Source organism: Agelaius tricolor, unplaced genomic scaffold (genome assembly GCF_023055355.1).
Source record: "Agelaius tricolor isolate 1412-34295 unplaced genomic scaffold, bAgeTri1.0.p SCAF_6, whole genome shotgun sequence".
Classification (NCBI taxonomy): domain Eukaryota; kingdom Metazoa; phylum Chordata; class Aves; order Passeriformes; family Icteridae; genus Agelaius; species Agelaius tricolor.
In genome coordinates, this window is record NW_027269266.1 from 2,987,998 (window position 1) to 3,002,598 (window position 14,601).

At 39.3% G+C, this 14,601-nt stretch overlaps 1 protein-coding gene across 1 annotated transcript in view; it reads left to right on the plus strand.

Annotated features, from left to right (window-relative positions):
* The first annotated feature begins 1,056 nt into the window (after positions 1-1,056).
* LOC139591329 (sodium channel protein type 5 subunit alpha-like) overlaps positions 1,057-14,601 on the plus strand; it is a 33,506-nt gene continuing 19,961 nt past the window's right edge. Inside the window, exons 1-10 of the mRNA XM_071429892.1 lie at positions 1,057-1,311; positions 2,315-2,429; positions 4,531-4,639; positions 6,197-6,325; positions 7,101-7,192; positions 7,919-8,122; positions 10,712-10,769; positions 11,439-11,580; positions 12,619-12,816; positions 14,111-14,290. Coding sequence (XP_071285993.1) covers positions 1,057-1,311; positions 2,315-2,429; positions 4,531-4,639; positions 6,197-6,325; positions 7,101-7,192; positions 7,919-8,122; positions 10,712-10,769; positions 11,439-11,580; positions 12,619-12,816; positions 14,111-14,290 — 1,482 coding nt within the window. The remainder of the gene's footprint in view (positions 1,312-2,314; positions 2,430-4,530; positions 4,640-6,196; positions 6,326-7,100; positions 7,193-7,918; positions 8,123-10,711; positions 10,770-11,438; positions 11,581-12,618; positions 12,817-14,110; positions 14,291-14,601) is intronic.

Below are 14,601 nucleotides of genomic sequence, written 5' to 3' on the forward strand. Positions count from 1 at the left end.
ACAAAGTAAAACAAAGCCTCTTGGTCCAGGCTGTGCTTTCCTGGGGTGTTCCATGTAGTGTCTGGAAAGGTGGAAGAACAGGTTGTCTGGCAGGAGGACTTAAATTTCAAGATTAAGCTGTCACTGCTGCTGTGGAGTGAAATTTGAAGCGCTCTTGAAGGGGCAGCTTCTGAATGAAAAATCCTGGCTGTGTGCCTCTAAGGTGAACTTCTGTGCCTGCTCAGCACAGGGAGAGCCCTGGGGTCATTGCACAGGGTGCAGGTGGGGCTGCACTGGCTCAGGAGCTCCCTGACCCTTCACTGAATTAACAATGTCCTCCCACAGGTCATAATCAAAGAAAATATTTTGGAGAAATCTCCTTGCAGAGCATGCACTCAGGTTGTGTTTAGTGTATGGATACCATCCAAAACCTGGCCAGATTTCTTAATTAAAAATGCAAAGTGTTTTTCTAGCTTATTCTCAATATTTTTGTTCGGAGAGGAAGGCATAAAATATAAACTTTGTCAGATCAAGCATTCCTGTGCTCTGTGGGTCACAAATTAAATCCTATTGGATGCTGCTCATTCCTGTGCTGGCTCCACCAGGATGGACTTTCCATCTCAGTATTCCAATCTTCATCAGTTAATTTAATAATTGATCCTCTTGTTGCTGACAACTTCCACATGTTTGATGTTGCAGTTTGATGGGTTTTAGTGTCCCATTTCCAAATATTAGGCTGAACCAGAAGAGTAGGGTTTGTTTTTTTTTCTGAGCAGCTCAAGAGCATTTAGCATAATACACTCTTAAGTTTATAGAGGTTTTCTCACATCCTATCTGTGCATATAATTAAAAAAAAACCTGACAAGACATGTCACTGAAAAAGGTATTTATCATATATTTTCTTCTTTTTATTTTCCTTTGTAGAAGCTGATGGCTTAGAAAGTTGATGTTCTTAGCCATGCATGGGCAAACAGTTGTTTCATTTCCATAACTTGCCTCTTTTGGACTTACTTGACTTCCTTTCTACCTGTTTCTATTGTTTGGACAGAATTAGTGACAGGAAGAGAAGCATGAAAAATGGCTGAATTCTTGGTGCCTGGTACCAACAACTTCCGCAGGTTCACTCAGGAATCCTTGACAGCCATCAAAAAGAGAATTGCTGCCAAAAAGAAATGTCCAAAAAATACCACAGAGCAGAAACCTGAGGAGAAGGATCGTCCTCAGCTTGACCTCAAAGCTTTCCAGAAGTTGCCAGCTCTCTATGGAAATCCTCCTCCAGAGCTCATTGGGGAACCACTGGAGGATGTCGACCCATACTACAAAGATCATAAGGTTAGAGCCAACCAAAATACTTGGATTTTATTTTTAATTAATTTAATTTAATTTAATTTAATTTATTGCATTGCCAAAAGTTTCTGTGGGCAATCTGTCAAAGAGTTCTGCTTACATCCCTTTATACAAATTTTCATCCCATTCTAGGTTAAACAACGCATGCAGTTGGCGCAGCTGAGTGATGTGCTGTAATCTTTTTTAAAAAAAGCTTAACTTTAAATTTTAAGAATGAAATAACATGAAATCAATTAATAGAGTAGAAGCAGAAAAAATAAACTAGACAAAGGAAGAAAAGGGGGGTTGAGAAAGAAATTAAAATAATTAGAAACTACAGTAATTTTATACGTAATTATGTACATTTTCGTAAATTCCATAGTTTTGAACAATGCGTTTCACTCCATCTCAATGCTTTTGTGCAAATAATAAATTATACTTAAGCATAAAGATTATTTTAAAACAATTGCTGATGAATCCTTACAACCTCCTGACTCAAGCTCCATATTCCAGTTGTGACATACTGAAGAATATGATTTTCAATAACAAAGAGAAATGGAAAAAAAGAGAAATGGAAACTAATCCATTGGGAATTACGCTTTTTGCTTGAGATGATGTTAAACACTGAACTAATTTCTACAGTCCAGGAGCTAGAGGATCACTGTCAACAATAGATAATAATGAAAAAGGCTGCAGTTCTTCCTTGCACCTCTTGTATATCTTGACTCAATGAGGGTTTTGTTCTATTTTAAGAGAATAATCATTAGCAAGAGTAGTTTTGTGCACAGCTCTTTGCAAATCACAAGGTTGAAAAAGGAAATTTATGCTAAGGAATAATTTGCAGCCTGAGAGTTGAAGTTTCTGATGAAAGGATAGCAAATGTATTTGGCCTTTCCAGTTAACCAGGCTAAAGTGAAATTCAAGCTCTTGCTCAAGACTGACACAACAGGACAAAAATAAGTTTTGTGTTCAACTTCCTGACAAATTCTTGTTTGTTTATTTTTGAAAGGTTTTCATAGTGCTAAACAAGCAGAAAACAATCTACAGATTTACTGCTACACGTGCCCTGTGGATCTTCAGTCCCTTCCACCCAATACGAAGAAGAGCAATTAAAATTTTAGTACATTCATATCCTTTTATTGGCTTTATTCACTCTTTTTGATTATAAAACCCTACATAATCCTGTGCTTTTGTATTTTACAGATTGAGTTAGTCTGAGTTGACTGAGGTCTTCTCCTCACTGCAGCTAGATTCTAATTATGAATCACCTTAGATATCACTAGGTGATTATTATTAGCTATTAGTAGGTGATTTTGGTGTTTTTGTAATACTTAGAAATAAGTTTTGTGAGTATTTGGCTTATTAAGCCTGATTTTCTACAGATTTATGTTTTGAGCTCTGATATTGATTTCGTGATGTGTCATAAACAAGTATCTCATCCTGAAGCCTTTCCCAGTGAGAAGATTGATAAGATCTCTATCCTCTTTTTCATCTTCTGCTTACCCAAATGTGGGAATTAAATTCAACTCATGTGCCAAAGCTGATCAACCATTGGCCAGTTTTGAGAGAAAAGGCTGAGTTAGGCAAGCATACACAGGAAAACACACAGAAAAAATAAAAACTTAGTTTAAACTTAGTTTCTCTGGGAAATAAGATTCAAAAAGTGTACACGTGGTATATGAAAGTAAATATTTCCAACATGCTGCTGCAGGGAATGCCTTGGGAATATAAAGGTAATATAGATCCCACCTCATATATCAAATTTAGGGGGTGGGAATCACAAGTAATACTCCAGTTTGGCACTGGGGAAGGACACCTGAGACTGAACCAGACCCAGAGTGGAGTCTGTGATGTCCCTGTGTGGATTTCAGATTTCCAGCCATCTGTGGTGTGAGGTAACTCCAATGGCTTGAGGTTGTCATCACAGCAATGTGCAGACATCCCTGGAGCAGCAATGCCTCTCATCTGGGGCTTTCTCTGGGTGGAATTTGGCTGACATTGGCATTTCCATGAGCGGCTCTGCTCCTTCTAACAGCTGGACCAGGCCTAGAGCTAAAGCCAGGATTTTATTTTTTTTTTTTTTTTTTGTGGGAATGGAGAGGATGGATAATGGCAAAGATGGATCTGTTTCCCATACTCCTCTACCCTATGGATTGCCCATGTGTGTGGTACAACAAGGCATGAGATCCAGCTCCAGAGTCATGTGCTTGAGCTTAGGTGTCCACATATGAGGCAGCTGCCCAAGCTCCTGTTCTCTGGGCCAGCAGGTCCCCAACAGCACCTGGGGAGCCCCTGGAGCTGGCTAAACATGGGCATCACAATATAAAAACCCCATTAATCTATCAGAGAGCATCCAAAGGAGGGCAGTGGAGATGGTGAATGGTCTGGAGGGGAAGCCACATGAGGAGTGGCTGAACTTGGTCTGTTCAGCCTGGAGAAGAGGAGATTGAAGAGTTGAAGACTCATTCTGGTCTTCAACTTCCTCGTGAGGGGCAGTGGAGGGGCACAGCCTGACTTCTTTGCTTTGGTGACCAGTGATAGGACTTGAGGAAACAGCTGGAGCCAAGCTAGAGGAGGTTTAGGTTGGATATTAGGAAAAGGTTCTTCACCAGGGGTGGCTGGGCACTGAACAGGCTCCCCAGGGCAGTGGTCACAGCACCAGCCTGACAGAGTTAAAGAAGCACTGAAGCAATGCTCTCAAGCACGTGGTGTGACTCTTGGGATGTCCTGAAAAGGACCAGGACTTGGCCTTGATGATCCTGATGGGTCCCTTCAAACTCAGCATATCCTGTGATTCTGTGATCTAGAGTTGTTTGAGACTCCTGCAATCACACTGTCAGATTTCATGCTGTCCTTTGGAAGAGAAGAGCTCTGCCAGGTCAGAGGTAGGTGTGGGCTCCACCTGTGTGATTTGAGCAAGTGTTTAACTTGTATGCCAAAAAAGGAAACTAAAATTGCATCCTTCCATCCAATCCTAAAGTGGTTGAGGGTCCTTTTTCCAGGCTGGAAACGCTTAGAGCAGCAGATCTTTAACCAATACAGAAATCCCTGGATAACAGCAGTAGTGTGTTGCCATCTAGCATGGCTCAAAATCACTGAATACCTGTGCATGCTGTTCTTAGAAGTGCTTTAAACAAAAAGCCAGATAATATCAGGCAGTGACTGATGCAATGTTGAGTTACATTTCTGAATCCGTGTCGTATTCTTTGCCTTCACTCCCATGACTTACATTGTTCACCTGGTTTATCATGTGCACCATTATAACTAATTGTGTATTCATGGCTCTGTCTGAGTCATCTAAGTCTTCATCACCTTCATGGAACACATATGTTGAGTAAGTATCTGTGGGTACGTATATCTTTTATTTATGTAGTTGTACTGAGTTATTGAGACTTTACACTTTCACTCAAGACAATTTGTGGGAGATTTAAAAGGAAAGTTGCTTGTCTTAAGGGGTTTTTTTAATTTAGATTTTATTTGAGGAAGTAGTTTTGTCTTTAAGCCAAATATATACAATAATTTTGATGTTATAGGAGAGAGTAAGTGCAGAATAAGTTCCACTGTTGAACTGGCTTCATGTCTGTTCTTCTCCAGTTTTCCCACTTTCTGAAGTTACTCAGTAATTATTTTCTCTCTATCAAGATGTATTTCCTGTTGTTACTGATGCTGATTGAGCACATGGGAGTTGCTGTCTTTCAAAATTCTGGCTAATTATATTGAAGTACTGAGTTTTGCTCTAATAAAATGTTCTGTCAGAAGAACTTGGCCTGCTGTTAGAATGGAAAGCTTTTATCTTCAGTGCTGCCAACACCTGCAATGTTAAATTACAATAAATCCATGTTTTTCAGTCAGTCTTGAAATGTATAATGCCATGGATTTGTTGGTGTTGGGGCTTTTTTAGAGACTATTTCAGCTGTCACTTTTTCACTTTGGCAAAAACTCTAGAATATAAATACTGATGATTCTAACACTTAACATGAAGGAGAAGATTCCCAAATACTTCGCATTAAAAACATGTTTAAGAGTATTTTTTTACTATATCATGTTAAATGACACTGAAACAGCTTGGAGTGGCAAACTGTCATGCAAGCAGGAACAAGGCTCTGCATGGTATTAAAACACCAGAAGATGCTGAGGTGCTTCTCTGCCTATGAGAGAGTTAAAGGTTGGATCAGAGTTGTATCTGCTGTTGACATCAGCTACCATTCAAATGCATTTCAAGAATAATTTCAGAATACTTCTTTCCAAATAAAAAGGGAAGCATTACATCCATATAATTTCTTAGTGCATTTGCTGACTACCAAATGAAAGCCTTTTGAATTCTGTAGGGATATTGCTGCCTCCTTGAAATTATAAGTGCACTCAGTTAAGTCCAGAAGAGCTTTTACTGATAATTTTCCATTAATAAGAAAAATTGCCATCTTAAATTGAAAACCCTCTACTCTTGTATTCCTCTAAGTGTTTTAAATATTCTACACAGAAATGGTTGCTGTGTGCCCAAAGGAAATAACACAACACATCACACGTTCACTTGGCCACTTGAAACTGGAGGAAGATAGAAATTTGGATCTTCACTTTAGCTAATAACTGGGAGTCTAGTGTTTCTGAAATTATGGGGCCTCACATGAAAGAATTTGGAAAAAATTGTTGAATGTCAAAAAGTGTGTCATGGGTTGCACACTAACAGTCATGTCCAGGTTGCAGTCAGCTACTGTCTCCAGCTCCATGTGAACCAGATACTGATGGAATACAGTGAAATCCATCAGAAATCTGTTTGTTCTCTCCAGCATTGTCTCAGTTTGCTGGCCCAGACATTAAATAGTCTGACTGTGCCTCTTCTGTTGAGTGCTAACACTGCTCTTTCCATTTGGCTCTTTTCTTCCCTCCTTAGATTTACTTTCACTGGCATTTACACTTTTGAATCATTGATAAAAATATTGGCAACAGGATTCTGTCTAAATGAATTCACTTTCCTCCGGGATCCCTGGAACTGGTTGGATTTCTCCGTTATTGTCATGGCGTAAGTGGGAACAAATAAAATATGGATTACCTGCCTCGTCTCTCTGTGCTAGAAATTCTCATTGCTGTGGTGCAAAAGGCTGTCTGTGGTTTAAAAACCAGCCCATGGCTCCTAATTGCACCTGAAACTGTCTAAAACATTGACTTTTCCCCTCGTTTAGCACTCCCTGTATTACAATAATGTTTTAGTCTTTCAAGAAAGGAACAGAGTTGTGCAGAGCAAGATATTCCCAGTGGTGGGTATCTGTGAAGGGATGTGTTGAGACTGGTGAAATGAAAGAGCTGGGTATAAATACAGACTTGCTGACCCCATGAATGAAAGTACAATTTTGCAGCTAGGGTGATGGGTATGGACATCAGGATAGTGGATTAAATTACAGCTCCATCTCTAAAAATTGTAGTTAAAGCCTGATTTTCTGGTAATTAGCAAACTTCTATATACTGGTTAAATGCAGCTACAGAAGGGAGATTAAAACAGCTCAGCCAGCATTTGTAAATTCATAATATTGAGTGGTACCTTTGTATTTTAAATGAGTGATGTCTAAAGATGCTCACACAAAAGCAGCAGCTGTGCACAAGCCATGAGCCACCTCAGAGGGAAACTAATAATGAAGAAATGCATTTCTCTTTTATAAGTCTTCAGACAAATCCTTGATATGTAGCTTTTTAATGCTTAAAAAATGCTTGGACAGATGGACACCCAAGAATGACCACTGTAAATGACTGCCCTGTTAACTCTGTTCAAGCACTTGGCATTTCACATCTGCTCTTTCCAGGTATGTGGGAGCATTCAATGAACGGGGCAATGTGTCAGTCCTCAGGACTTTCAGGGTTCTCAGGGCTTTAAAAACCATTTCAGTAGTCCCAGGTAAGAAATCTTACTTGCTGAGTACTTTCTTCTCCTTACAACTCATTCTTTGCTTCATTCAAAATTTTGGCTTTTGCCTTTATTTTTTTTCCCGTGTCTTTCATAAATTGCAGACACAGCTGAATTTGTGCACACAAAAAATGTTTCAGTTCATCTGTCCCAGTCAGAATGAATCAAATGTTAGAAAGAATACTGAATATAGTTTGTTTTCATTATGCTTTTATAGATACTGTTCAGAGTTTATAATGTCAGTTTTACAGAATGTGCTTTTAGCTGATGTGTGTGTTGTGGTTCCACAGAAATAATTCTGCATATTGAAGGGTCTTTACCACTAATGATTTTACATCATCAATCCATGTCAGGAGAAGTTCAGATTGGATATAATCTTCAGAAATTTCCAGTGTTGGAAGTATAATTTGAATTATGCATATTACTTTTCATGGATAAAGAAAACTAGACACTTTCTCATTTGTCACCTTTGCATGAATATTCTTCAGAGATTAAAGGAACATTTTAAAATTGTAGGGTCAAAGAAAGGAGGAAAAAAATATTTCTCTCATATTAGTTGCTCTCACCCTAAATATAGTTGTATAGCAAATATATTTGCCACATATTATCCTGTAATTCTTATCCTTTGGCTTTTATGCATTGTTTTAACTCTAATCAAGTATGATATTTGAATCTCAGTTTTTCATCCTGTTTTTCCTTTTTATATTGTTTTTTTAGGGCTCAAGATCATTGTAGGGGCACTTATCCAGTCTGTTAAGAAGCTTGCTGATGTGATGATCCTGACTGTTTTCTGCCTGAGTGTTTTTGCCCTCATAGGCCTCCAACTTTTTAAGGGCAATCTCAGGCAAAAGTGTATCAGGAACACTACAGAGTGTTGTAATAAAACATGGGAAAGTTATGAAAAGTTTATGAATGATTCAGGTAATTTTTCCCCCTAATTCTTCTTTAGATGATGCTATAGACACCTATGCACACATGTATAATCACTGCTGTGAATTAGGATGTTTTGATTGATGTTTTGATGAGTAACTACCTGATAATGGCCTTCTGATTGCCAGAGCAGCTTGCAGGCATCCAGGAATGCGCTCCTTCCCTTCATTATAAGAAAAAGCACTCCCAGATTTTTCAGTAACATCCAGATCTGTTTCCCTGAATGATATGACAATAACTGAAACATGCATTAGCCCATTCTCTGTTGTAATTCCCCAAAGTTCACCTTTTACTACAGGCTGAAGAGCCCATGTATCTTCATTTTCCTGCTCAGTGAGAACTGCTCCTCAGCTTAAAACAGAGGAATTTGTTGAAAAGTCAAATTACTTACTTTTTGACATCAAATATATCTTATTTTATGTCTTATATAAGATATCTACAATACATATGTTTCATGTTTACACCTTGGCTGAGGCTGGTGATGGAACCATGGAGCAGAGATCTGAAAATGCCTCAGAGCATTCTCAGAGGAACACCTGTAAGATGCCATTCAGAATAGCAAAGCAAACCCTTGTGTTAAAGGAGAAGACTCAATATATGTGAAAAAAACCAGACTCAAAATAATCAATGTCTGTGCCAGAAATATGAAGAAAGCTTCATCACTGAAGAAAATCTCTCCCACTGAGTTCAGACACAGCAGCAGTTGTACAGGAAGAGTTTTCCCAGGAGAACTCTGAAAATACATGAAAAGTCACCCAGAATTGCTGTTTGTCCACACTCTCTGTGGGAGATTTGTTCAGACAGGATTTCTTCAAAAACTTCACATTCCAGGGGAAGAAAGTGTAGAAAAGATTTTTGTGGAAAACCTTTTTTTTTTCCTTGTTCCTACTAAAAGACCACACATAAAAACCAAGTAATTTACATGCACAGAATGCTGTAAAAATCATAATTGAAAGCAAACTTGAGCAGGAATCAATCAGTGATGAGAACACCACAGCAGAGACCATGGATGTGACAAAGTTGGGCTGAAAATGCTGATTTTAGCATTGAAGAACAAGAAGAAAAAGGATCTATATTTTAGTATATGCAGAACATTGAAGCTGTACAAAGGCAATGGGATGGAGAGAACAGAGCTCAAGAAATACAAAATCTGTGCTGCTTCACAACCTTTGTGTTGTTCAAACCCTATGCCAAAAGGAATTGGAGAGCCTAGACAGGTTTAATGCTTGGTAGATGACTTTCTTATAGGATTTAGGATGTACAGCCCTATAAGCCCAGTTTTCTATAGAACTATTTTTATTTATTTTTATGGACTGCTTTCTTCCTGATCTTGTGGGAAGTTCCCATCTCCCACATGGAGAACTAAATGTTATTGTGATTCAATCACCGAATCTTTTTTAAAAAACTTTTTTTTTCAGTTTTCAGGAGGAGAGCTGAGCAAAATGCCAGTGGAAAGTAGCCCAGATAGGGATTAATTCCTTTATGGGGTATTTACATGGTATGGCAGAGCTGATATCAAAGGTTCCTGGTGGCTCTGAATCATGCTGACTTATCTGATGAGCACAGGAGAGGCTTGAGAAGCACCAGGGACATGTGAGACCTCCCTTACATCTGGGATAATAAATCCACACCTTAATGGAGATAATTGGCTATTAGCTAAAGCTTTTACTTTCATTCTGCTGATAACAGAGTAAGTAATGCTAAGAGAAAGGGGGAAGAGTTCAAAAAGGGCACAGCTCCAGCATCCTAATGGATAAATCTGCATTTCTCAGATAAGCAGGGCTAGGAGCTGCCTTTAGGTTCTGCAGTGGTGGATATTCACACAACCAAATATTCTTTCTTCCCCCTCAGAATTGGACTTTTTTATTGTTCATTGGAAACAGAACTGGTCTGTTCTACTCCTAACAGTGTTTGCACACATTCTTGGAGAGGGATAATTGCTACAGGCCAGAACTCTGCCAGTTTGTGCCAACATTTAAAAATACTGGAAAATATTTTAGCAAAATATTGGCAAATATTTTAGCAAATATTGGATGGGTTAAACATTTCTATTACATGTTAGGGAGAAATTCTTTATTCAGAGAGTGCTGAGGTCCTGGCACAGGGTGCCCAGAGCAGCTGTGGCTGCCCCTGGATCCCTGGGAGTGTCCCAGCCCAGGTTGGACAGGGCTTGGAGCAGCCTGGGATAGTGGAAGGTGTCCCTGCCCATGGCAGGGGATTGGAATGAGATGAGTTTTACACTCCCTTCCAACCTGAACCACTCCTGGATTCTGTGACTGCATTTGAGCCTACATCTTCCAATTCTTCATTTTCTTTATACAGACATAGCCAAAGTGATAATAACTGTAAACATTCTGCATTAAAGGAGTGCCTTCAGTCTGAAATTCATGCATACACATATTCATGTTTATAAATGAGGCCAGGGCATCCTGCAATCTGGTGCAGTTAATGTGAGCATGGGAAACCTGTGCTCTCACTCTTACAGGTCACCGGTTACTCATCACTACTAATATTAAATGATAGAGGATTCAGGCTAGAAAGTGCTCTGGGTTTAATTTTTTTCCCTTTTTTTCTAAATAGATGACTTTGCTAGGAAAAATGGTACTGTGGATATTTTGCTGTGTGGTCATGGTGCTGGGTGAGTGACTTAAGATTATTTCTTCCTTGGAAGTTTTCTCTGCCTCAGTGCTCCTATATTTGCTCAGTCATGTGAGACAAAAGCAGAAATTCTAAGCTTTCCTTGAATGCAGAAACAGGAACACAGAAAATAAAGTATAGTAGTCAGATAATTTAATTCTTGTAGGGAATGAAGTATGGACTTGCACTTGGCTTATTCAGATCTAATTAGTCTTTTAGACTTTCCTGAAGTGTTGTCTTCCTTTTTCCCATGGATGTGTGAGAGAACTGAAAATGTCAAAGATCTGAGGTATAGCACAAGACAGACACTCCTCTCTGTGAAGGCTCATGGGCATTAAACTGGAAAAACAAAAAAAGAATTTTGGAGGGCAGGTTTGGGCAGAGAGGGAGATGTGGCTGCTTTGCAGCAAGGGGCAGGGGATGAGGGTTGGTGATGAGGGGGCTGTCCTGGATTGGTGATCTACTCCAGCCTGTCTTCTTCCTTTGTTTCTGGATTGTGGGTGCTGCTTTTTCCATCCCTCCTTCCAGCCAATACTACCTGGAGTAGAAAATTGTTTTGCACTCTAATGAACTGCAGAGCTGAAACATAATCAGAGCTCTTACATAAAGCTGAAGTTTTCCTTGAAATCTGCACATTTATAAGAGCTCCACTTTTTGTTATTAATTCTAGGGACTGTCCTCCTGGCTATAAATGCTGTAGAATTGGGCCAAATCCTGATTATGGTTTCACCAGTTTTGATACATTTGGCTGGGCTTTTCTCTCCTTATTCCGCCTGATGACCCAGGACTACTGGGAGCGTCTGTACCAACAGGTACCAGTTTTGTGCATGGCTCAGAACTGATCTTCATTGGTTGAAGCAGAAAATGTGTAGAGAGGACAAGAAACCTCAAATAAAAGCAATAGCTGCAGGTCATTGAGCCCACATCTTCCCTTCTGGCTGTGACTCCTGGAAAAGGGATGCTGAAGTGCTTCCCAGCTCTTTCGCCCTGCTCTTGGAAGAAAGTCCTGAAAGAGTTCTATACTGTGCTTCAAAAATGTAACAATGCCTCCTTGATTGTCTCAATGGGATGTACAATCTGTGAGGGTGCTGTTGGATGAACCCTCATTGCTGATGGTGGGTGCAATCCCACAACAGGGTCAGGTGGGAGCGTGGCAGTAACTAAAATAGGGACAGGTACAACAGGAGTGCTCAAAAATCAAAGTTTAATAAGGGAAAATAAAAGGCATGCTAACAATAAATGAACAACAGAAACATAAGCTGTACAGTGTAGGGAGCAACTCCAGGAGACCATGAAAGGAGGCAAAAACTAACTTATATAGAGGGCAGGGAACCAAAGAACAAAGAGAAACAGAAACCATACCTTATATAGAACACAAGACACAATCAGAAAGCAGGGTTCATAACATCACCTTATATGGAATAACTTAATCTACATAACTGCTCCCATCATTCCTTTCTTCTCACCCTTACTTGTGGGGAATGTCCAGAGTTTATGGTGTGCTCTTCCCAGGCATGCCCCTGGTAGGCTCATGGTCCTTCCTTCTGCCAGTAACTCCTAGAAAAGGGATGCTGAAGGGCTTCCCAGCTCTTTCACCCTACTCTTGGAAAAAAGTCCTAAAAGGGTTCTGTACTGTCCTTCAAAAATGTAAAAATGCCTCCTCCATTGCCTTCATGGGATTTGCAATGTGAGGGTATCAGAGGAGGGAGGAAGACAGGGAAGAACAGCAAAGAAATTTATAATTTCATTTAAGCTTCCTGAAGCATTGTGTCTAGGAAACTCAGTGCACATTGAAAGCCTACCTGGTGCTTTTTGTGGTAATGTTTATCTCTGGGGTGTGTTGCTTGCAGACCCTCAGAGCTTCTGGGAAGGTGTATGTAGTCTTCTTCATGATGGTCATCTTTCTGGGCTCATTTTATCTAGTCAACTTGATTCTGGCTGTAGTAACAATGGCATATGAGGACCAGAACAAGGCCACCATTGCTGAAACCGAGGCAAAGGAAAGGAAATTTCGGGAAGCTATGGAATTACTGCAGAAGGAGCAAGAGGTATGTAAATAATTCACTTGCAAGTGTTTTTCTCATTGTTCTATTTTTGGTCAGGTTTAGGTTGGAAGGGCGGGTTTAGGTTTGGAGGACACAGTATCAAGCTGCACCAAGGGAAGTTTAGGTTGGATATCAGGAAAAAGTTTTTCACAGAAAGAGTGATAAAGTTCTGGAATGGCTGCCCGGGGAGGTGGTGGAGTCCCCATCCCTGGGTGCGTTTAACAAAGCCTGGATGTGGCACTGGGTGCCAGGGTTTAGTTGAGGTGTTGGGGCTGGGTTGGACTTGATGATCTTGAAGTTGGCTTCCAGCCTGGTCATTCTGTGAATTCTGTGGAAGGGACCTTAAAGATCATCTCACTCCAAGCCCCTGCCATGGACAGGGACACCTTCCACTAGACCAGGTTGCTCAGAGACCCACCCAGACATAAGAAAAAGCTTCACTCCCTGTGTACAGCTGTATATAAAAACCACTCATGGAAACAGGAGCAAGTGATAACTTATGGGAATTTGTGATTCTTGCAACTGCAGAACAACTCCTCCTTCAGCTGTGTATGTTTCCTCTGAATCAATGACTGTTATTCTGGATAAAATGCATTAAAGGTTGATGTTACTTTAAGTATTTAATTCCATCAACCAGCAGCTTCCAAAAGAAAATTGAGCTTTTTTTAAATTCTTTTTTATTCTATTTTGTCATTTGGACTGCTGAGCAAAGAAACACGCAGTAATTCTTCTGCATTAACATCTGAGCCAAAACCTATTGTAGTTGACTGAAAAGTCTCTTGGTAACTTAAATAGCATAGAAGTTTCTGGAACAAGATACTCCTGTGTTTTAAAAATATTACCCTAAATTCAACATTGGAAGGAAAGTCATCCACACTGTGAATATAGTCCCAAGGATCCCCACTGAAAAGAAAGACTTTCATTATAGATTGAATATTTATTTTGGGGAAAGGATGTATTCTACTGCATTATTTTCAAACTGAGCATTTTTATTGTAAGCAAGTTTGCCATATGGAGGAGTAGAAGCTATAATGTGATTATTTTGCCTCTGGCAGGCCCAGTACTTGTAATCATGTAACACACTGCAAATAGCAAATTGTTCAGTGCTCCATATGTTGGGGGAAATTCTCTCCTCTTTATTTTAGCATTATCACATATTTGAAGATTTTTAATGAGTTTTGTGAAACACAAATTGTTATCAGGAAATAATAATATAGAGCACAGAAGTGTTTTCTTTCTGCTTTTACACAAAGCACCTAGCAAAAATATCATCCATGTTTGGTTTTTTTAATTTCAGTCACTGGGCATTAAAGGGATTGATATCCTGTCACTTAGCTCCTTTGAAGCCTCTTCTCTGTCATCCAAAGAAATCAAGGAAAGGAGCAATAGGCAAAAGAGAAATAAGTCACTAGGGAGAGAAGAAAATGAAGAAGAAGACCTTCCCAAGTCACAACTCCCAGACAGTCAACGAAAGTTGGTAATCTATTATCTGCATCTGAGATCCTTACAGCTTTTCTAATTTCAATTTAAAATTAATGGCTTGAAAGCATAAACAAAAACCCATTACAAACACAGATCACTCTTAAGTCTTCAAAATGAACAAATGTTGGGATAAAGAAGAATTAGATGAAAAAATTAATTTGAAAAGGAAGTATTATAAATGGAGCATGAAAGAAAAGTTAAAATAGTTAAATAGATTTTCTATAACAAAGACAAATAAAAAAAAGTGAATGACTACCAGAACTTAGCTTTTATATTGTCATTCTCTGTGAAAAATTTTATACTTAA